Consider the following 22,783-nt stretch of genomic DNA (forward strand, 5'->3'; position numbering starts at 1 on the left):
TAGCGTCTTTGTGACAAGATTAAGGCTAACTGTCTAAGGGTTAAGATAAAACCATAAAGTTGAGGTAAAAAATTGTAATACATTTATTTTTAACTGTTTTGGAGCGTTAAAAAGCAAATGTGTGAAGCACTGATAAAATGCTGTGCGTCCTCATGTTTGTTGTTATAAGAAAAAATTTCCTAATGATCTGAATTGCTAGTTTCAAGTGTTAATGTTCATTTTGTAGATTATGGTGTCTGTTGATGTTAAGAAAGGGATAAAGCAGTCCATACTGTAGGGTGGTTGGGTGGGCCCGCCTTGTAATTGTCTGGAGTGCCTTGGTTTCTCACTCAGATCACTCTAGCTCATCACATCTTGTTTCCAAAAGCCAAGTTGGTGAGTCAAGATGCTCAAGGCTTCATTATGGTACTTGATGATGGATTATATCACAGTGACTATCTTGCAGTCATGGTAGAATCAGCAATCCAGAAAACAGAGAACACTGAAGGCATTTGGGTTTGTTTTCTGCTGCATCACATCACAAATTTATTTAGGTCAAGTCAAAAATACATTTTTATAGATATTTTCTGTCTGTCTGCTACATGAAATAAACACAATCAGAATGAATTATTTACACGAATCACAAGGTCGTACACTGAGTAAGACAATAGAAGAACGCAAAGTTACTTTGTGTGCAGAAAGGGAGACAGCGAGAAGGTACTTCATGGTCAAGTCGAGCATCCATTACGAAACGACCAGCGCTGAAAGCAAACGATCATGTTTTCAAGGCAAAAAAGACACGCCTCAGAAATAAAAACACACTTGACAAAAGAATACAGTATTCAGATGGACACGAATAACAACACATTCAGAGTTAGATCGGAGAACAACCACAACATGGTTAACTGGGATGGCAGTCATAAATATTTGATACGTTTTGACAGGGGATTTGACAGTATTATAACTTTGGTCCAATTTACATGTTCACTAGAGCAGCCAATACAAACCCTGTGTTGGTCATAAATTATTTTTATGTTGGCTGATCATTTGAGGTAATAATGTCCAGTAACAATTTAATCAGATGAGTGCAAGATAACTATTCTGTCTGACAGCATGATCACCCTTATCCCATATTCATCTGGATTCACACAGGCACCAAGGTTTTCTGTTAAATTCCCAACTGATAACTGCCTCCATGTGTAATTAGAAACTTAAGATACTAATGGAAAAAATCAAATCTTGTTGTAATTGTAAAGAACTTTGATTCTCTTTCCTTTTGCTTCCTGGAAAAAAAAAATCCTCAAAATAAAATTGGATTTCAAAATGTTTTAAACACCCAGACAATGAGTCAGCAGGGGAAAAAAGCAAGAGCAATAATAGCTCCAGTGTGGCCAAGCAGATTTTTATATACAGTAATGATCATACATGACTGAATCATACAATTGTGTCCACTGGAGCGTGTATTCTTTTCTGTCTGCATGTCGTCATTGTATCCATCAGCAGCTGCATCTCACTGTGGCAGGGCTTTCAAGATGGCATTCACCTCCTCAGCTACCGCCGTCAGGGCAAACTCAAACTGGTCCTAATTAGGAAGAGCAGGGAAGTGAGGCACTTGGGTAATGATGCACAATCTGAAGACTAGAAAAAAACATACTAAAAACAATATGCCTACAAACAATGGATGGTATGTACCTTGGTGCGGACTAGGCCAGGTCTCTGGTCTCTGATGTGCTCCAGTGTGGCTGCAATGTCGATCTCCTTCACCCCTAATGTCATCAAGAATAGCAGCAGCATCACTAATAGTTTTTTTCTGATCTCCATCAATCTAAATCTGCTATTTTCAGATGATATGATGTATGATGTAGAAAATTCACAAAATAGATCTGTTGAGGTTATTTGTGAAGAACTATTGTGATAGAACTGACAAGAGACAGTGAAAAGGTCAATGTCTCATTTGAGGTTGAAGATTAAACAGACAGCAACCATCTCTGATAAACAAAAACAGATTCTGACAACTGCAAGAAAAAAAAAGGAAAAAGATAATGCAATCCAGCTGAAATTAGTTTCAGTAAAATAAGACTTTGAATGGTATAGATGTAATTTGATTGCATTTCAAGTTTCCTGACTCTTTCTAAAGGATTCCAGTTAAGCTGCTAAACCACTCAGCTCGAGAAATACTGCAAAAGCATGCGCACATGCTTACGTTTGTAATTATTAAAATGTAGTCTGAACTACCAGTACCCAATTTCTTTCAACAAGCAGCTTGTAACTATAGCACCCTCTGCTGTAGTTGACAGGAAATGCAACCGTAATATGACTCAGACCAATTAAAGGTTTGACTTCTCAAAATCTTTCACTGCATCATCTGTGGGCTGTAAGTCATAAAGATTAGGTATGGATGTAATGTATCTGGGTAATGTTTTTGTTTTTAACTGACTCACCCTTGGCCATGCGGTTCAGCACCATGTCAATAAGGATATACGTGCCAGTTCTGCCAGTGCCATCACTGTGGGAGTGACACAAACGCAAACATGATCTTACAAAGTATTTTTCTTTAAAATACCCTTTAAGCAGAAAATTCACATGTATATCTGCAATTTCTGTTGTTCCACAGAAATCTGTGATCCTACAAACCCCAGAGTATCATCCTTTCATTCTTACCCGCAGTGAACGATGATTGGACAGGAACGACCTCTGTAGCATTTATTCACCTTCCTGAACAAGTAGAAACCAGGGAGAGAAAAGAAAGAAAAGGACAAAGGACAGAAAAATGTGCTTGGTTATAAAATATTTATGGTAAAGGTTACAACTGACCTTTGCACAAAAAAATAATAACATCTTATTATTAATATAGAAATGGCAAATTCTGCTTTGCGTATTTGTGGAATATCACAGTGAAAACAAAGTAAGTGACCATGTTGGAAATACAAGGAATGGAATAACTGTATGTGACAGGTAAACAAAATGAGATCAGGAATAGCTGGAAATTTGACTGGACAAAATTAGATAGTGCATGAGGGTGTGGAGGGCAGTGAGGTGGTGAAAACAGGATAGAATAAGTGGAGAGGAAGCCACAGATTCACTGTCCCTCTTGCAGTAGCCAGTCACACCTGCCAATGCTCATTTTTGTGACTATGCAACTGGAGCCAGAGTACTAGCTGCAAACCACAAAAATGACACTGGGAGATGTTAAAATACAAACCTGTCAACCTGCACACTGGGGTAGAGGGAGAGAGAGAGTGTCAGCGATGATGGATTAAGCTTGAAATGAATTACATGGAAATTGAGCATATACACTGACAAATGGCAGGGAGGATGGAAAACACAGAAAAGAGATGGACATGAAGGCGATCAGCGGGATTCAAATCCACCAATGTGACCACTGGTATTTCAAGGGTTTATACATATATTTATTTGTATACTTTTGTATAAACAAGGGCAGTCTGCGTGCATGTTTGTGGATAGTTTCTTACCTGCGGAAGTCAAGCAGTGGTCGTGTGGAGGTGGGGATGCCATCAGCTGGCCAGCTCAGCAGGTGAAACTGGGTCAAGGTACGTGTCTCCTGCGTCTGGACATTTTTCAGGTAGAAGCTACGCACCAGGAAGTCCTTGCACCAGATGTGTTCTGACACCAGGTTCACCTGACACACACAAAGACACAGTGGGGAGGAAAGAAGAGAGGGAGGGGTTGAAAAATATGACTCATGAATCTTTTGAATTGTTTAAAATTTAAACATACAGGGATTCAACTTGCAAGCGTTCAGTCAGGTAAACTAACAGGAAGGAAAAAAAGGTTATACATACTGTGTACTGACTTACTTAGTTACTGTGAAAATACCTTTAGTATAAACAAGGCACAGTTTATTCACTGTATTCTCTATGACTCATCGTTTTTTGTCATATATTTTGAACAGAAACAGCAGGGCTAATCAAGGGATCTTTTCCATGAGTGTTGAAACAGTCTTGCAAATATCGATACAGGAATCAAACTTTGCATCTTTATCTCTCTGGTATGGAGCCATTAATTTGAAAAATCCCATTAGCCACAACAGTTTTCAATTTTTTCCAATTTGACCATCTCAGAAACAGCTGTTTTATTACATCATTTCAACCACTGCCTACTTTTCAAGTTTCACTTTGATTTATATGCTTTTCGCTATAGGTAGGTCAAACATAATGTAAACCAGTTATTTTTCTAACATGCTCACAGACAGATAACATTAGGTCACACCAACAGCCACTTAAGTATCACCAGTTAACCCGACAAGCAGTTCTTTGGAGACGTTCAAACCCAGAACCTTCTTGCTGTGAGGCTGCCCAGATATTTGTTGTATTGGCTAAATAAAATGACAAATCCAACTATGATATCAAGTATATAAAGTTATTGCTCTCTGAGTTCTGCCCTCTCCTTTACTCCATGGTGAATGATTTGTTTCTCCAGAAACACATTTTTAACACTCATGCAAAGCCGGATGTAGACACCGGGGGTATTTGGGGTTTAGTACCATGTCTAAGCTCTCCTACATACAGCTGGAGATGGAACCACCATCCATTTGAATAGTTGGCAGCCCTCTCTAAATCATAACCCACCATAAACAACAAGCTTTTTGGGGGCTAGCTAAGAACTGGGTAGCCGGTGAGGAGTGTAAGAGATCTATCATGGAGATGCAACTAAAATAAATACTGTTAAAAATATTTAAAAGCTTTCAGACTTCAATTTGGTGAAACTTGTCAAATTTGACACTATGATCATTGAATGGCAAGTCTAGTTTATTTTGCATAAAAATATACATATTTTCTTGCCTTTGTGGACAGCCATCTTGAAAACAGCCACCATCTTAAGACATCAATTAGCTAACAGGCTTTATAAAAACAAAAATGTGGTGACAGAAGCAGATATGTGCCAATTTTTGCACTTGTATCCACTTGTGAATGATTTCTCTGTAATGTTGTCTTCTGCACTCCACGAGAAAAGTCAAAGTTAAACAGGAAATGAACCTCATAGATGTGGTAGAGTGACGAGCCCTCGTCAGGCCAGTATCGTTCACACTGCTTCTCTCCATCCTCCACCAAAGCTGTCATCATCACAATCACTGTGCAGCCGTTCTCCCACACCATCTGAAGGTTGAACAGAGCAAGCACACACACAAACACACATCTTAACGTCACTTTAAGAAGACTCAGTATATAGCTGTAAAATATGCACTGCTTTACTATTTCTTTTGCACTGAATATATTACAAATTCATAGAAATGGGAGAAAGACAAAGTGATGGGGAAAAGAAAGCAGAGGGGAGACTGCACCAACCTGCCAGAAATCAGCAACAGTATGGGGAAGAGGTCCCTGTGTGGCAATGTAAGATGGTTGGCGAGGATCATGATCAAACTGTTGATTGAAAAAGGAAAAAGAGTCTCTTAAAATTCATGCACAGAATATGAGTATTAGAAAGTCCAGATGCAATTTATATTTTCATAAATCTCGAATATCAAGAGAGAAAAATATGTCACAGTGTATCCTGATTGAGCTGCAGATGGATGTGTTGTATGTTCTCATACAACACATCCAAATAATTATGCTTCAAAGTGTTTCCTTACATCCAAACAACGACTTCTTTCTTTATAAAGTCATCTATGCAGCAACAGAGTATTACACAAATTTATACCTAACTGAATAACTATGTTATATTTTATATATGTTTTATTTTACATGAGGGATTCTTACAATGATGCTGGCATTGATATAATCTTGTTTATTGGGGTTTACATCAGTCTTCAGTTTCACACGAGAGTGATCATCTGGAAGAAAAAAGAAGGTGTTTGGGCTTTAATTATGTTTAGGTTAAAGGTTGGTGAGACTTTCAATTAAACACTTTGCATGAAAATGTGCAAAATATAGAAATTATAAAAAGTGTTACATGTTAATGAACTAACAGGGGAGGGCTTCAGCATGTCTGTTTTTGTCCATGTTGTCTGCGGACTGAGCCACAGCTACTGAACTGGGTTCCGCCTGATAGGAACACAAAGCCTCCCACTCCTTCTGGAGACGGTCCTTATTACGCAGGTGATCCTCCATATACGCCTGAGGAAGAGACAGGACATGAGAAATAAATATTTCATAAACAAAGAGCAGAGAATACCTTTCACCAATCTGTAGTACTGTAGACTGTTTTCACTCACTAGTATCATGTGACCAGTGGAGATGTCCATGTTAGACTGGGCAGGTTCCTCACTCCAGGACGGGGTGGAGCTGTGGGTGGAGGATGGGCTGTGCTGGGGACCATCACTGAACTGGGAGGAAACGCTGCTGACACGGGATGTATCTGTACCCCTCCGTCCACCCGCACCCGTGTTTACAGCAGGTCCAGAGATGCTGCTGCTCACTCCTCCCACACAGTCCTGGCGGCACAGGGAGGATTTAGATGCCATGTGCTGCCGACATAGCTCCTGAACAGATGGAAAACTGCATTACTTTAGGCATTTAATGCATAAACTGCACGCAATTAACTGCCTGACTTAAGAGCTATTCTCTATGCTTCAAATTATCTGCCTTTTTCTCCTTTTCCAATCCATTATAACACCTCAACACCGGGAAAATACATAATGATGAAAATGCATCGAATAGCACTAAAAGGACACTTGTATGTAAGGGATTTTGACCAGACCCCTTATGTAGCCTTACCTGGTAGTCAAAGTGAGTTTCTGCTCCTCCCTCTGGCCCCAGGCCAAGCTTGCCATTGTTCACTTGCTGAGCATAGTGCCTGAGACAAGCTACGGCCATGGCCAATACCAGCACACCTCCAACAACTGCCATGGAAACAAGGGTGATAACTGTCCCACTGGAGCCCTGGGAAACCCTGGTTACCTGAGGGAGACCCCGCGCATCTGTCCTCTAGAAAAAGGATGATCATAAAGAGCAGTGAGTAAGATATAGACAAGTGGGCAGGAACACAAAGAAAACAGGTTGTTATCTCCATTTTTTAACATGCGCATCAACAGTCAACCCAAACTAAGGTGCTCCAGCAAATCCACCCTCACTACTGCAATTCAAAGGCCACTCATTTCCTTTTACCAACAGAATTGCTTCTCTGTAACTGCACCTGACAGCAACGTGTGCCCAGTGAGCAGCTGAGCTAAGTTTAAAAGACAGAGGTCTTAAAGGTCAAGGTGTTGCGCCCCAGAAATCATTAAAAAGACAGCTGAGGCTCCAGGAGATCAGCCAACCATCTTATACGACATGCCATCTATCAGTGCCATGAGGTATCGTCTGCCTCCAAGTGTCATTCCACCTATTCTTCAACTTGATCTTTATTTACAAACAATTTTCCCCATACTACCCGCATACAACAGAAGTCACCAGCTCTGCTTTGCCAGCTAATGCTGTGGCTGTTTCACAGTGGTGGAATTGAAATGTCAGTCCAAGGAAAAACAACCAACTTATTGGTTGAATAAATAAACCAACCAGCCTTGAAAGGACAAGTTAAATTTGAAGGCCAAGATAGAGAAGAAAATCAAAAGCCAGAAGGGAAGTGCACAGCGGTAACCAAAGAGACAGAGGTAGTACAGTATCTTTACTTTGTCCTAACTTTACAGTATATCATCGTTTCTCTGACAAACACTACCAACACTGAGATATTGTGTGATTAAAAATGCAAAGAAATTGTCCTTTGTCGTAGTTTACAAAATTTACATAAAACCGCTAAAAACTGCATAAGGTAATTTAGAAATGCAGTAATTTAGGAGGGGGGGGGAGACAACATCATTTGAATAAATTAATAACACACACACACACACACACACACGTCTAGTGAGAAAAAAAACATCAGCTTGTGCCATTTGATCACATCAGTATCAGATACACAGATGCTGGCAGCACGACCGTGATATTATCACTGTAGCCCTGAAAGCAATCTGTCTGTGTGCGTGCCTGTGTGTGTGTGTGTGTGTGTGTGTGTGTGTGTGTGCGTCATCCTTATATTCAATCTACATGTGCATTTTGGAAGTAATGATCGATTACACACAAAGACTGACACATGAGTAAGGATTCAGAGGCTAGGAATCAAGCTGTTTATGTGAAACGGTGAATAATGAGGTTAATGACATTGGTGACTGTTGCCATAGCACCTGGGATCTGGAAGCCTCAGTAGGGGTGAGGGGGGGGATGGAACTCCATGGCAACAAGTGAAATGCTGGTTGTTAGGATGTGTTGCCTCACTTATTGGTTCTGGCAACCAAAATTTACACACACAAAAAAAAGAGTTGTATACAGCACAAGTGTAGTGATGGTGTTAACAAAGGTTACTTTATTGCTGAAGGTAATAAAAGTGATTGGAATCAAGTTATTCCCACTGAGCAACCTAACATAGCCCATCCTCAGCACTTTCTTAGCTATGCATTTAATTCATGTCACAGTATCAGTACTAAACAAAGCCACAAAAGATAAGCGCAAATAAAGAAGCAGTACACATCTGTGATTAGATTAGAGAGAAAATGTTAACAAAAAAGATGAAAAATGTCCGTGTGTTAATCAAATACCTCTCCCACACCAGTCTGCACAATCTTCAGACCCGTCTCAGACTCCAGGAAATTCTTTTCAGATACTGTTGGAGTAAAAAATAAAAAAACAACACAGGCTTTTTAATATCGGGTCTAACACTGTAAACCGACTCTTGCATACAACCTGACAAAAACACATTTATTTACAACGTTTCAGTTCTCCATGAGGCAAACGGTTCATGGAAAAGAAATGCCTATAGTATGTATAAGTCTACCAAACAAAAACATTCCTAATGTAATATAGAAAGGTAAACTCATCACTTTTTTTCATTTCTGATGTTGTTTTGTCTTGTACTCTTCTTAGTGTTTCAGTGGGGATAAATCCAAAGATTGGGAACGTATATTTTGAGCCTTATGGTCTTTTTTAGCCTTATGGTGAAATCGTGTTTAACATATGTACAGTATGTGGATAAATGCACATCTGTGTTTTTGAGCCTTACCGGCTTTAGCAGCTACCTCTGCTGCCGTCATGTTGTGCTCGTTCTGTCGGATACGGAAAGTCAGTGCAGGACCGACGACGCTGGCAACACATAAACACAGGGACACACATGTTGGATCGCTGAAAACTGTAAAAATACAGGAATGAAGAGTACAACAAACTAACTGTCTGAAGCATCAAACACATACAACTGCAGTGCTACCTAATGTTGATGAAGCTGCTTGTTGTCAAGTGTATTTTATCAGCCAGCAGCTCCAACATCTTGACTCCGTCGTACAGACTCAGGGGACTACGAATGAAACAAACATCATTAATTTTGCTGTAAACACAATTTTTTTAATAAATGTCTTGTTTTCTGCTTTTTACTTTTAAATAAATGACTATTGACGTTACAAAACAGGCTATAATTAGACAGCATTTATTAAAGCATCACTACATTAAACAAATCATTAGTGACTCAAACAAAGTTGTTTTTCATGTTTTAGACGTGTTTACTATGAACTGAAGAACTGAGTGTTAAAATAGATCAAGTTCTGACCTCTGATTGGTGACAATGTACCCATACTCCTCTTTGGCCCCTGTGCTCTCCACTACTGGCAGCCCCTGTCCCTTAAAATCTAGTCCAGCTTCAGCGGGAGCGGCCTGCGGAGGCTGGGAGGCAGACGGGGGAAGGCTGGGACTCTTGGATGAAGGTGTAGCTTGGACTGAGGGAGTGGAGGGGACAGGGGCAACAGGAACAGGCTTCTCTGGTTTATTGGAAATGCTGTCTGTTTTTAACAGCTGCATATAAGGGGGAGAGGAGAAAACATGCCTATGTAAGAACCTATGATTACATTTTTAATGACTGCTATCAGTAGATGCTAACATACTTCCTTGAGGGTGTTGAGGTCTTTTTCGACTGGATCTATGAATACAGAGAAAATCTGTTTTACAGAAATGCTAAATAAAAATTGCTGAAAATTGTAGGGATTAGGATATTTCTATATTTAAGAAATTATGAGTTTGTTGGTTTTTTGTTTTGGTTTATTACCAAGTTGGGGGTGTGTGCCAGTTTTGCCCTGATGCTGCAGCAGTGTGAGAGCTAGCTTGTAGAGCTGCTCCTGACTGAGGTCTCTTGGATCGACTCTGTACTTGTGCAAGACAGCCGACATCCTTTGGAGCAAGTCATCTAACACAGGATGGGTTTACCGTTATTTTTGCAACAATCATTTTTCAAACATATTGGCAGATTTTGTATGTGCATCCATAGTTTAAATATGTGTGTCATTATATTTATGCTGTATATAATTATGCTTGCGTTCTTTTTCTCACCGTTATTCCCAGACAGTGCGCTATAGTCCTGAAGAACTTTCTTATTCTGCGAGGGCTGCTGCCTGCCTGCAGTACCAAGCCTCTCCTGTAGGGTGTAGTCTTCCACATAGTCCACTGGTATATCCAACTCCAAGTCCTCATAATAAGGCAGACCTGCTCATGAAAGCAGGTACAGTGGGAAAGTTGTTTGTGATTGGCACAAAAATGTGCCAGAGTTCTATATTTTTTTTAAGTCTATGGATATTTTCTGCATGAGAAACTGAAGGTGTGCATGAGATTTCATAGTTAATATATATAAGTTTATGCATTTAAATATTTTTAAACTATCTATTTATCTTTGTGGTGAATTAGTAAAAAAAATTTATGAAAAAAAGTAATTATGTTTAGATTTTTTTACCTGCAGGAACCATGGAAGGAGCTCCTCTGTGGCGGTAAGACGGCTGTGCAGATGCCAGGTAAAGAGACAGAGCTTCCAGGAGCAGCTGCCTGTCACGCTCACGTTCTCTCTGGTTGGTCTGGGACCTCGAGGAAGGGCGGGCATAGGCACCTGCTGAACCCATGAGAGATCTCTCTACTTCGTCTTGGTACCTATGCTGTGTTGGCAGGGACAGTATATAATACCTGTTATACTAGATGTAAACTGTGGCACATTATTATGTGTGTTACACTTATATGCAAAAGTTTGTCTACACCTGTGCATGAAGTGTAAATGAATGACATAGACCCAGCTAATCTGCTGCTAATCACAGTGTGTGTTTTCATACCTGGCGGTATGTGTATGGGTCCATAGATGCTGTTTGCATGCGCAGTGGCGACTGAGGCGGCTCAACAATCATGTAGTCCACATATTTGCCACTAGGAGAAGCAGATGCTGACTTTGAACTTTGGTGGTGGGAGGAGGGCTGTTTGGACCTGGCGACCGAGAGAGAATCGACTAAATCTGTTATATAAATATACAATCTCTCTCTCTGTCAATTTCAAAATAACTAAGGTGTACTTGCTGAGACAAGGATGAGGTGTTTGGCTTTGAGGGAAGTGTGGTATGAGGAACTCTTTTCAGCTCCTTTGACAAAATATACTGGGTGATGTCATCCTGCCATGACAGCCCTGCACACACAGATGGAAAATAAAAAAAAAAAAAATAGCTGTAAGTAAAAAGTGCAAGACTAAGGTGTGTGTACAGATTACAGAAATACAGACAGAAAAAGGGGCTGAAATCATGAATGAATAGAGCACTTTTTTGTTTGATCGCAGCTATTTAAATACACGTGGGTATTCACTTTAACACTTTTAGCTCTCTATTATGTTCTGTCTCACCTTCTAGCATGAGCTGTTTTAGAACTTCTTGCATCCTCTTCAGAACAGGAACTGACACCTGGTACTGGACCTGGTCCTGCTTAGAGCTTCGACACTGACCAAACAACCCATCTGAAATACACACATGAATACGGATGTAATTATGTAACCCCAAATTTGCCAAGGGCAGCCTCTCGAGTCCTGGTCCAGGATACAACAACTAAGCTGATAGTGATTTCACAGCGCAGCAGGAAATCAACAGGTGCAAGTAACAAAATTTGGCTGACTTTTTATGTGGCTGTGTCAGCTGTGTCTCCGGACCCCGTTGTACTACGGCATCACTGACATACTGCCATGTCTGCTTACAGTTATGACAAAAAAGGCAGAGTGCAACGCTTGAACAGAAGGGAGCAATCGTTAACTTTTTTCTTCATTCAAAATGTCTGCTGTGTAAAAAAAAGCCCTCAGGAGAAATTCCCCTCATAACAAAGACATTGCCATAATGGAGAAGCTATTATATTTTTTAAATCTCAATAAGCCTCTGAGAATGATCCCATTATTTCACAAGACATCAAGCGAAGTTCAGTTTTTTGTGCTTTTTGTGATTTAACCGTATACATTTCAATACAAATGGTTCCACTGACACTGCTTTGGAGGTTATTTAGTCATAGCTGTAATTCATATGGTGGCCCACACTACACTAGCCCACAGCAGTGAGTCATAGTTTTGAAGTTCAGCCCACACACTTGTCACAATCCTTTTGAAGAGCTCCTGTCGCCATCTGTGTGTGTAAGTCCTTTTGAAAAATTGAAGTCGCTAACTTGCAGGTACCTTCATGGCAACAGAAATATTAATAGCATATTGTCAGGATCACCTGGGGACAGCTTTCTCTCTTTGTTATCATAAACCGCATGCATCGTCATGGATCTGCTCTTCAACGATAAATTACTGGGATCTTAACAAAGTTAGTATTTGCTGCACTTGCACTTAGGTAATCAGTGCAATGCAATAGGAATTACCCCTATAAATAATAAATAAACTGTTTGGGTTACATGGAAAAAGTCTGGAATCAGTGCTTAAAAAGTGTATGTTCCACACAGATGGATGATAAAAAGTGTAGGTTAGAGTTTTGTAAGCATCTAACTCACTTGGGTAAGTTTATTGCAAATGAAACGCTGTGAAAAGTCTAAATCAGATATAGAAGGCTTGTGTTTCTAATCTGAATACTCAGTGAATTAGGACCTAGATTGCTGAAATGCTATGTGATAGGAATAAAGATAAAACCGAGCAGGCTATGCTTTAACTGGTGCACTGATGAGTCACCACAGCCACTACACCAGCTAAATCTCACACAACCCACTTTGCCACACTGAGATAGTGAATTGTTTTAGTGAACAGATTAGAGAGGATTAAGGTGTTTTTATAGCCACACATTTTGTATGAAAGAGCCCAGCTTTTATTTTTTCAATTGAAAAGTCAGGAGCAGTGTAGAAAGTGTTACACATGCACTATGTCAGGTCAGGTATTGATTTAAAAGATGTTTTTGTTTTTTTGCCCGAAAAGAAAACATTAATTCAGTTCCAGCTTGTTATTGCTTTAAGAAACAGTCACTAAAGGTAAAGAAATGATACCTACACAGTCATTATAATCTGTGATTAAAGCCAAGACAACACTTTGAGTTAAGGTTGACATCGGAGCAGCTAAAAATGCTGTGAATTAGTGAGGTTGGACAGTAAAAACCAAGAGAATTTCTTTAAGACTTTTACTACGAGACTTTTCACTCTATTTTACCATTATCTATAGTAAAAAATAAATATTCTATTATGTTTATTTAGTTTCCTTTTTGCAGAAAATGTTTCATGTGATAAGATCTAGGCCGTGTGCTGCATCACAGTTTTACCAGAGACATTTACAATCTCATGAGAGATACAGAATTTAAAAATTCTTATAAAGAAATAAAGATACAAACTTGTATATGCTTCCCCACCAAGACCACTAAAGAAAAACAATCATATAAATACATATCTCATCCTAATGATTGTGAAACGCACCATCAAATTACAAATGTTGATGAAGTGACATCCTGGCAGTTTATTGTACTAGTAGAGTGTAAAGCTGTTATTATTCCTGGTGAATGGACTGATGACAGAAAGAAGAAGGCAGAATTGAAGACAAATGAAGAGAAGCCATCAAACTGGACGGCTTGATTGGACTGGGACTATTCTGAGAGCTCAGGTTATTGCAGTAGATGTCATTTTTTTCTGCAGGGAACATAGGACATCGATTTCAGTGTTGTTGTCCAAAAGAATCTGACAATATGAAATCTGACAAGAATCTGACAATAGAAAGGTAACATTCAACATAAATGATCTAATTTAAAAACATACTCCCCCCAATATATTAACTGTGATTAAAAACATGCATTAGTTATTCATATCCTTGGAACAAAAGTATGCATAGTAACAATCAAGCTGTAAAACATTAATACATTTATCAGTCACGTTGGATTTATCACCTTAACAACAACAACACAGAAATATTAACACTCTGCACTCTGAGGGCTTAAATAGCATAGAAAAGAACCATATAAGTACCAGTCCACTTGTTTGGAAACAGTCCCAGTTTAATATTTTTGGTAACCTACAACTTGCTGTCCAACTGACAGAAAACCTGCAACAGCAGTTTCATCTCATTTTCATCCCAGGTAAATAATGTAAAATAATGTAAAATAAAACAGGAAAAAACAGCCAGATGAAGTAATGATTTAATAAATTGACGCTACCCATACATGTAAAAGCACAAGCTCAGCCCGATCATCAGGTCATATGCATTCACTCACATTTATAGCACCATATATAATATAGGAAACCTCTAAACCGTCCTTAGTAGACTTGTGTTGTTACACATTAACCAGCAAAGATACAAGGTCAGGTTACTATACCACTATGTAGAAGAGGGATTAACATGCCTCCTACATTACACTGATAATGCTTCCAACAGCATACCCTCCTAGAGTAACTGACCCTTCACAATATGATAAACAGACCAGCAACTGAGAGGGGAAAAGAGTCAGAGATTCTAAGAATCATAGGGATCATCAGTAAACCTACAAACACTTCTTTCTGGAAGAGACTGTCATGAGTAAAAACTACAGGCCTCAGCATAAAAACTTGGATCGTGCAGAGCAAAATGTGTCACTGCACACTCCACTACTTCTTGCAAATGCATGCAGAATAAAGCAGCTTGTTCATCCTGTCACAGACACAAACTCAAAGTATCTGAAGGGAGGTGTGTATTTCATTAAACACACTAAAAAAGATGCAGTATGATACAATCATTGTTCCTTCACACGGTAGGCACACAGCAGTACTGAAGGTGAAAAGGGGACTTCACTACAATAATTCATGAAGGTATTAGATTTACTGCAACCATATAAAAGACTGCTTTACAATGAGCAGACATTATTAGAGTAATTACTGCTCAAGGGGTGATTGTGGATGCAATGAAGCCTTGGTGAAACCTCAGAGGACATCATAGATTAAGCCCATAAGTCTCTGATTACTGTTGGGTTGAAACAATAAACAACATTTGGCAGATCATTAAATTATTTGTTCTGTTGAGTTTTTAAAAAGGCACATTCACAAATCTTGTAGTTATTTAAGTTAAGTTAGAGAATGCAAACCTTATTTTTTGATTTATTCTTAGAGTTCAGTACCTTTGTAATCACAGAAATTATTGAAAACATTATTAGTGACTGAACAGAGTATAAAATATTAAAGTCTCAAAGATGAACAAAAACTGCTAGGCCTATATAACTACAACGAAGCCTGTGTGGACTGTACATTAGAAGGTCAAATAAATAAATAAATAAATAAGGCATTACGGCTACTACAAGGTTAGCAGCATATGAAAAATGTCATCCAAGTCCTTTATTCTGAACACAAACAGAGAAGATGTGTTGCTTCAGTTAATGAGGACACACCTTAATTCAGCCTTAATGTTTTTTTAATTATTTTATTATTGCTCCTCGGTGTCTTCATCTAAACTCAACACAGTTGCTGTTATTCTTTATGAGTTAATGTCTGTGAGATTCTCATCATCCAGGTTTGTAGTCAAAGGTTTGTTACAGGAGCTTTGCTCACGTCTTCAAGCAACAAAAATTCCAGACGCTCAATTAATCTTTGTTAGGTGTTACAGGAGCTGTGCTGGCCACAAACACAGACCGTCTGACAAACACAGACCGTTTACAGCTTATTTTGCTTAGTAGGTTCTTGAGGTGGTACAGACATCAATAGGAAAAAAGAAAAAGGGGCACATTTCATCCACTTGGACTGTTTTTCTCCCAGTGTTGTCAGACACGCTGATATCTGTCTCTGTGTCTGCTCCTGGGCAGCTCATCCATTTAGTATTCTGTCCAATGACTGTGCGTGTGCGTAAGTGAAGCTTCCACGGGGAAGGACGTAAGTGTGTGTGTCAGTGACTCATCACTGTATTAGCACAACAACTGTGGGGGTGTCGACCTCACTGTGATGTCAGTGTTGCTATGGAGACAGAGGGCAGGGGTGGGGCTTAAAATGAGGAAAAGGAGAGGGGCAGGTGACTGAGAATCTGTGGTAAATAAGGCAGAGAGAGCAAAAATCCTTGACTTGTGTTTGTATGAGTCTATGCGCAGCCTTTGTGTCAGGATCTGTGTGCGCATAGCGTCGAGGGCTAATAATTTAGTATGGTGCAGTGTTACAGAAGGATTAAGAAAGCGGTCTGTCTTAAAAGTTTAACAAGTTCAAGAACATTGTGTTTGATTGTGTGTGTTTGTCTGTGCACGTGTGTGTGTCGTACTCACCATCTGAGCAGAACTGATCCCTACTGCACAGTTTTCGCTCAAACAGGCAACCTGAGACAGAAACACAAAAGAGAAGGCTAACAAGCACCCAGAGTAAATTCTTTTACAGTAATTTCCATGGAAACGACTGCCTTAAATGCACATTCAGAGGGCGGAAATGAGACAAAGTGAGCTTAACCTGGGCTTATTCATTTTAATGAGATACAAACTCAGTGGCAACCATAACACAAGTACCCACTATCGTCACCTTGCCTTTTATATACAAATGTTACGGATGTCAATACAAGTAAATGCAATTATTATTTACATAAGAATAAGCCTCTTATATAATGGCATTTTAGTCATTCCCTCATCCCAGTTAACCCATAATTAAATGGCTAAAACTTTATGACTGTACTGTGTTATTATTTGCATTTTCTGATGAAATGACACAGTTAAAATGATATCTGCGTTTGAACAAATGCATTTGATAAGCATGGCTGAAGACAAAATGTTCGTGACCTTTACATTTTGTGGGTATAAAATGCATATTTGTTAAAAGATGACACTGTGATTGAACATGGGTGCAAATAACAATGCTTTCATTATATATTTTGGGGTATTTTACTGTAATTCATTTGTAGATTTTACACTTTCTTTTTTTTAGGTCAGTGAGTAAGACCTTGGAGGGTACGGCAATGTGGGAAAGAGCAGGTGGCTGGCGATAGAGAGGAATATAACCCAGCAGAATATGCATGAGATAACTCGCCCAAGCTTTCTGTCTTTTTTCTTCTACGTCAATGCTTGGATCCCTTTGCATGTACCAGACAATAATTCAAAATCAATAAAATAAAACAAAATAATTCTAAGTAGATGTGTGTGACAGAGTGTGTACATGCAAAACTATATCTCAAATATGTCAGTAATCTAGCTGGCTGGTTAAACTCAAACTCGAGCAGAGAGCAAAGAATGAGAACTATTTTCTCTACCTTTTATTGAAATGACGCAGTACCTAAAAATGACTCACCGCTTAGAAACAGACACACTGCAAACACACAGTGCATGGATTTTGTATTGCTGAGAAGCCCTGAAACTTTCTTTTAATGAGTGGCATTAGTGAAGCAAAATCTTACAACTGTGAATACAAACTGGATTTCTTTCACAAACAATAAGCCAAAGATGTGTTTGCGTTGCACTGACGTCAACACACCCACCATAGAAGGGATGGTGGTTACTACCTGAAGTAAGCTTTGGCAAAAATAAAAATATACATGCGCAACACTCACTGAATAAAAAAATATCTGTGCAATTGCAGGGGCTTGCAGAAGGACTGACATACACGTCATCATAAGTGAAAGTAAATACCCTAATAAAATAAAATAAAAAAAAAAAAACATAAAAAATGTCTAAAGTTGATTTTAAATTATGGCTCTCATTTATTTATTTATTTATTTCATTGTATGGTTTCTGTGCACTCTGGTTTATAAAACAGCACAGAGGAAGACAAGACAACAAGATATTGTTACATGTGTTTGCTTGCTATATATTCAACTATTATGATTTCACTGTAAAACTTTCTGCAGGCAGGTAGAATAAGTCAGCTTCCTCACATCAACAGATTAGATGGAGATAGTATTGCAAATATATCAGATATATCCTTTTCATAGTGATTATAATGTTCACTGTTGTATTTTATGTATATGTATATATCTATATATATAGAGAGAGAGAAAGAGAGAGGGAACAGTAAAATGTATACCAGAGCAAGGTATTGTAATGTATCACAAATGTATCACAAAGATCCCAGTAATTCCATTAGCTTTTCTGAGGAAGCCTGACCTATCAAACAGTGTTTGTTTTGTCAGGCCATCAGAGAAATAACTGAGCGGAGCTACTCAGACACTGAGCATCATACGGTCTGCGAGAGGACGGACAGTCAGACATATGGATGGATTGTTCATCAAATGAACAGATGGAAGGAGGCATGTGTGAAAGAAGAGAGATGGAAGGAAAGGAGAGGTGCCAGCGGATGAATGGACAAAGGGAAGCAACAGTGGTTACTGGTTTCTCTCCATGGTGCTGAAATTTGAGCAGTACGGCTTTTCATTGTTCTTTCTGTTTATGCGCTTTCTTATTCTTTGGGTTTTACAATTCACATTGTTCTTTTTAATGACATTCTCAAAAGCCAGAACTAACACACCAAGATTTTGTGTTGATTTTTAAATTTTATTTTATAGAGATTTTTTAAGTAAGTAGCTCTGTCCTCCTTCCAATTTATTGTTTATCATTAAATTGTCACAAAATGTTTCTGGGTTGCTCTTGTGTTTGTTGCCAAAGAAACCCACAACAGAAAGATGAAGTGAGAGAGAGAAAAAACAGTTGCTTTTTTCAGCTTAATTCTGAATTACTCCCTGAATTCACTGCCTGCATCACAAATCTCAACCTGCTCATGTTACACACACAATGCATCAATCTACTAAAGGAACTAAGCTCATAACCCAACCCAGCTGCCGTCAGTTTGAAATAATAAAGCTGAAACTGTATTCCTAGCATTGTTATAGAAATGACAGGGACTATAATGTCACGATCATTTCTACTGAGTGGAAATGTTTAACTGGTTTCACATGTTTCAGCCCAGTAAACAAAATATTTATTGAACTTGAATTAGGTGGGTTTTTTTGGTCACATTATTAAATACAGCTTTAGTTAGTTTAGTGATGTACATGTATATACCCCTGCTGTTTACTTTTCATCTTGTTTTGTAGAGCCTACACACACTAGTGTGGGCGTTATTCATTAACAAGTGGCTCCCTACTCTCTTGTCTCTCTTGGAAACGTGAAAATAAAAAAATAAATAAAAACTGAGGCCAACAAGGAGCGTCAGGGTGGTATTGTAAGTGTAATAGTACCCTAAAACGATCCCTTAATGCATCACAAGCCAAAAACAAAAAGCAAAAACAAAAAACAAAACAAAAAACTACTCATTGTTAAGACTCGGTTTTGTTTTCCCTGTTACTCCCCACATCCTCCATCTCTCCTCTGCCCGTGTTTAATCTCATTAAACATCCTCTGTATTTACACACACAGTCCATCTCTCAGTCCGTTGTTGAACGATAAGAAGAGTATAATAAAAGAAAGGAACTCATTATAAAACCAAAAACAGAGGATAAAGTATCCCACGGTAAAGGTGACACCATGGTAAAGTCATCTGCTAACATCAAACTGCGACTATATCCCAGGAGTGTATTTCGCGATGATTACCGCTCCACTATCATTTCTATCATTGTCTTACCGTATTTATCACAGATCCCTGGTTGATACAGCACCGTCAAAAGGAGCAGAGCTCGCCATGGTTTAAGGTGTTGCATGATCTTGCGAAGCTTCACAGCAGAGGAGGAGACGGAGAGAGAAAGATGCGGAGTCCCTCTGCGTTTCCCCTCTTTTAAACGTCCATATTGACAAAAAAAAAAGAGCCCGTGCGGAGTCGACAGCTCACATTGAACCCTAAAAGCCCATGTGACGGGAAAAATATAAAAAATAAATAGGAGAGAAAAGTAACTCTTCACAGTCACCGGGTGGGGCGTGGAGATCGAGAGAAGCGGGGATAGACTGTTAACATGCAACGTATATCGACTCAACGACGGCACAGTTGCGGAAATAACGTAGAATCTGTAGAAACAGGGAGCTCTCTTCCATACAGGAGCTCAACCTGCACCTACGTCATCACGGCTTTGAGAAAGGGGGGCGGGGGGTGAACGAAAGCGTTAACTTTTATAGTCCGCCCGTTCCTGAACGTCATGCATTCGTTATCCATATTTGTTTTTCTTTTTTCTTTCTTTCTTTTTTGTGCGTCCTCTCACGTAAAATGTAGATATATTTCTCTTCCTTCAAACATGTGCACATGTGTCAGTCGCATCAATTGAAGGGTATACAGTACAGCCTCATATTTAATTTCTTGCCTCATTAAGGATTTGTCCGAGGTTAACTTTCTTGTAGCTGAAAGTAAATATGAGTCTTGTTAGAATTTTGCGCTAAAGGTTTTTGGTTTATTATTAAAATAGTTAAAAAATAATGTGCTCCACAGTCAAAGGTTTGGCGAGATTGTTAATTCTTCAGCCCTTCAATGAATTCAGGTAAGAGGACAGTGCACTAGGAGACCAGACCAAGGGAAAGGATTCCCACAGAATAAGGCTCTCTGAGCCCTACTCTCCCAAATATAATGTTTATGTAGGCTACACATTTATATTCTTCATCATCATTATTATTACTGTGTGTGTGTGTGTGTGTGTCTTCCATCTCAAGGCAATTTTCTTTTGTCAACACTTGATGAGCTATAGCTAATAGAAACTCCACTAAATATGGCAGAACTCTCTTTTCCCCCAGAGTAAGCAGTACCACAGCACTTTCTCTTTTCTGCTTGTCCTCTTGCTCCATCTTGTGTCTGTGAAAAACCAGTTGGCACTTGTTAGATTGTGGCTTCTGCTGTTGCTGGAGGTACACCACTCTAAAACAAAACAAAACAAAACAAAACAAAACAATACAAAACAAAACAAAAAACAAAACCAAAAACATTCAAGATGCTTTTTATTACATATAAAATATTTAAATGATGACACAGCTCAGGGATTAGAAAGGGCATACATATCATTTCCTCTACACATGTGGTGTTTGCTGAAGTCAAAGTAACTTATAATACTGATCCAATACAACAACAGAAAAAGGTTAAAAAAAAGGAGAAGAAGAATTAAATATATAATCATGCTACTAGCTTACAATATATGTTTATCTGACTCTATGCTGTATGTAACCTTCAACTGCTGCACATTCAATTTATTTTTCTTGTTATTTTTAAGTCAGATGTCCAAATGACTTATTTGTGACAGCTGACTACCGATCCTCAGCCAACAGATTAAAACCTTTGACCTTCTTGCTGTGAGGCAACAGTGGTAATCGCTGTCCTACGAAGTAAACAGCAGTAATTGGAAAGCCACTCTTCTGAAACATACTAAAATTTCATTAAAAACAGTGTTGTGTTTTTGCAACAGTTTGGTCGGTAACATATAATATGTGAAAGTGTGTCATGAAATTTGCATTACACCTTTAAATGCATACCTGTTGTGACCATCAAATTCTCTTCATTTTAGCAGCTGACTGTCTGCTGTACTGGGGTCTCATAAAATAGGAAGTAGCCTTTCTATCTAGCGTGACTCATGATTTGATGGTTTGACATGGTTTGATGCGGAGCCTGCTGCTCTCTATTTCAGGCACATTGTGGTTCTGCTGGCATTTGATATCATATCTCTCTCCTGTGATAGACCCAAAAAAAATCTGGAACAGGTTCTCTTGTAAAAGAGGTCTATAAAGTTGTTACACACTTGTATGTAATCACTAATGTGCAAGCACACATACTGCACACACAGAAATACACATGAACGTCTCTTTCCTCCCTTCGCCTTTACTCAGATCCTTTTAGTCCCAGAGTCACTTTTATGCTAGAGCTCAGCTCTTTGGCATGTGTGTATGCATGTTTGGGTGGTTGCAGGGCAACAAGCATTCTGCGTTCATGAATGATGAAGTCGCCTGACCCCTAATCACCTATAGATGCTAGTTATATCATATTTCATTTTTAATTTTTGTTTTTTTCTTTCATTTTTCCAAACTGTAAGTGTATTCACCGTCATGTACAATGTATCCATAAAACAGGGGCTATGTAACGATTCTCCAGGACTCCCACAAAAGCTTACAGGTCGTCTATATGTTCTCTAGTTTCAGTCTTTAAAAAACAATCCCCAAACAGTATTCACATCATTCCATTTTCCCATCATGCCATCACGTTGCATGGCTTTTGACTGCCCAAGCATTCCACAGGGTCTAAGAATTTGCCACAGTTCTGCCTTGGATATAGATCGACACGGATCCTTCTGTTACTGAGGTTGACATTAGTGCTGTCCTATAGGAGGAAGGTGACATATGGGAGATCATATGATCGTTTGAAGGACACTTTAACCTTCTTGTTGCTGAAGATAGGCTTGTTCTTTATTACTCTGGCTGTTTGGGGTCGTTGTCATGCAAACCAAGATAAATTTGGGGTCAGCCAGACCCTCCATGGGGGTGCTGTGTAAGGATTAGAATCCAAATATCTAAAGTGGCTGGGTATTTCCCAACTAAGAGTTGAACACAGGCATAAAGCTGTATTGTATGGGGGGGGTATGGGGAAATTACTGCTGATATTTTTATACTGCAGTGTTGCATCCTACTTCCAAAATAGAATTGTGACATGCCCTGAGTAAAGGGTTCGGCTGCTATGCACTGTTGATATTCTGAGACTTGGTGCGTGCATGTGTCTGTATTATAATGCTTTTCCCAGCCGTTCTGGGATCTGGTTCTA

At 39.0% G+C, this 22,783-nt stretch overlaps 1 protein-coding gene across 2 annotated transcripts; it reads right to left on the reverse strand.

The window, feature by feature from the left end:
- Positions 1-496: 496 nt before the first annotated feature.
- ptprna (protein tyrosine phosphatase receptor type Na) lies at positions 497-20,100 on the reverse strand. Of its 2 annotated transcripts, none has more exons than XM_031730430.2 (24): positions 19,688-20,098; positions 16,417-16,467; positions 11,598-11,708; positions 11,282-11,387; positions 11,045-11,192; positions 10,678-10,873; positions 10,281-10,433; positions 10,000-10,137; positions 9,839-9,873; positions 9,508-9,749; positions 9,172-9,258; positions 8,971-9,050; positions 8,510-8,574; positions 6,657-6,866; positions 6,155-6,421; positions 5,909-6,056; positions 5,700-5,773; positions 5,286-5,363; positions 4,977-5,096; positions 3,453-3,619; positions 2,641-2,694; positions 2,421-2,485; positions 1,672-1,745; positions 497-1,561 (listed from the first exon to the last, which is right to left on the reverse strand). In XM_031730430.2, exons 1-24 carry the CDS (start codon positions 19,761-19,763, stop codon positions 1,490-1,492), a joined length of 2,817 nt encoding a protein of 938 aa, XP_031586290.2. In that variant the 5' UTR covers positions 19,764-20,098; the 3' UTR covers positions 497-1,489. The 2 variants fall into 2 exon arrangements, with proteins under 2 accessions (XP_031586290.2, XP_031586291.2); XM_031730431.2 differs by having other exon boundaries at positions 1,490-1,561; positions 6,155-6,373; positions 19,688-20,100.
- Positions 20,101-22,783: the final 2,683 nt, after the last annotated feature.

Source organism: Oreochromis aureus, linkage group 16 (assembly GCF_013358895.1).
Source record: "Oreochromis aureus strain Israel breed Guangdong linkage group 16, ZZ_aureus, whole genome shotgun sequence".
Lineage (NCBI taxonomy): Eukaryota > Metazoa > Chordata > Actinopteri > Cichliformes > Cichlidae > Oreochromis > Oreochromis aureus.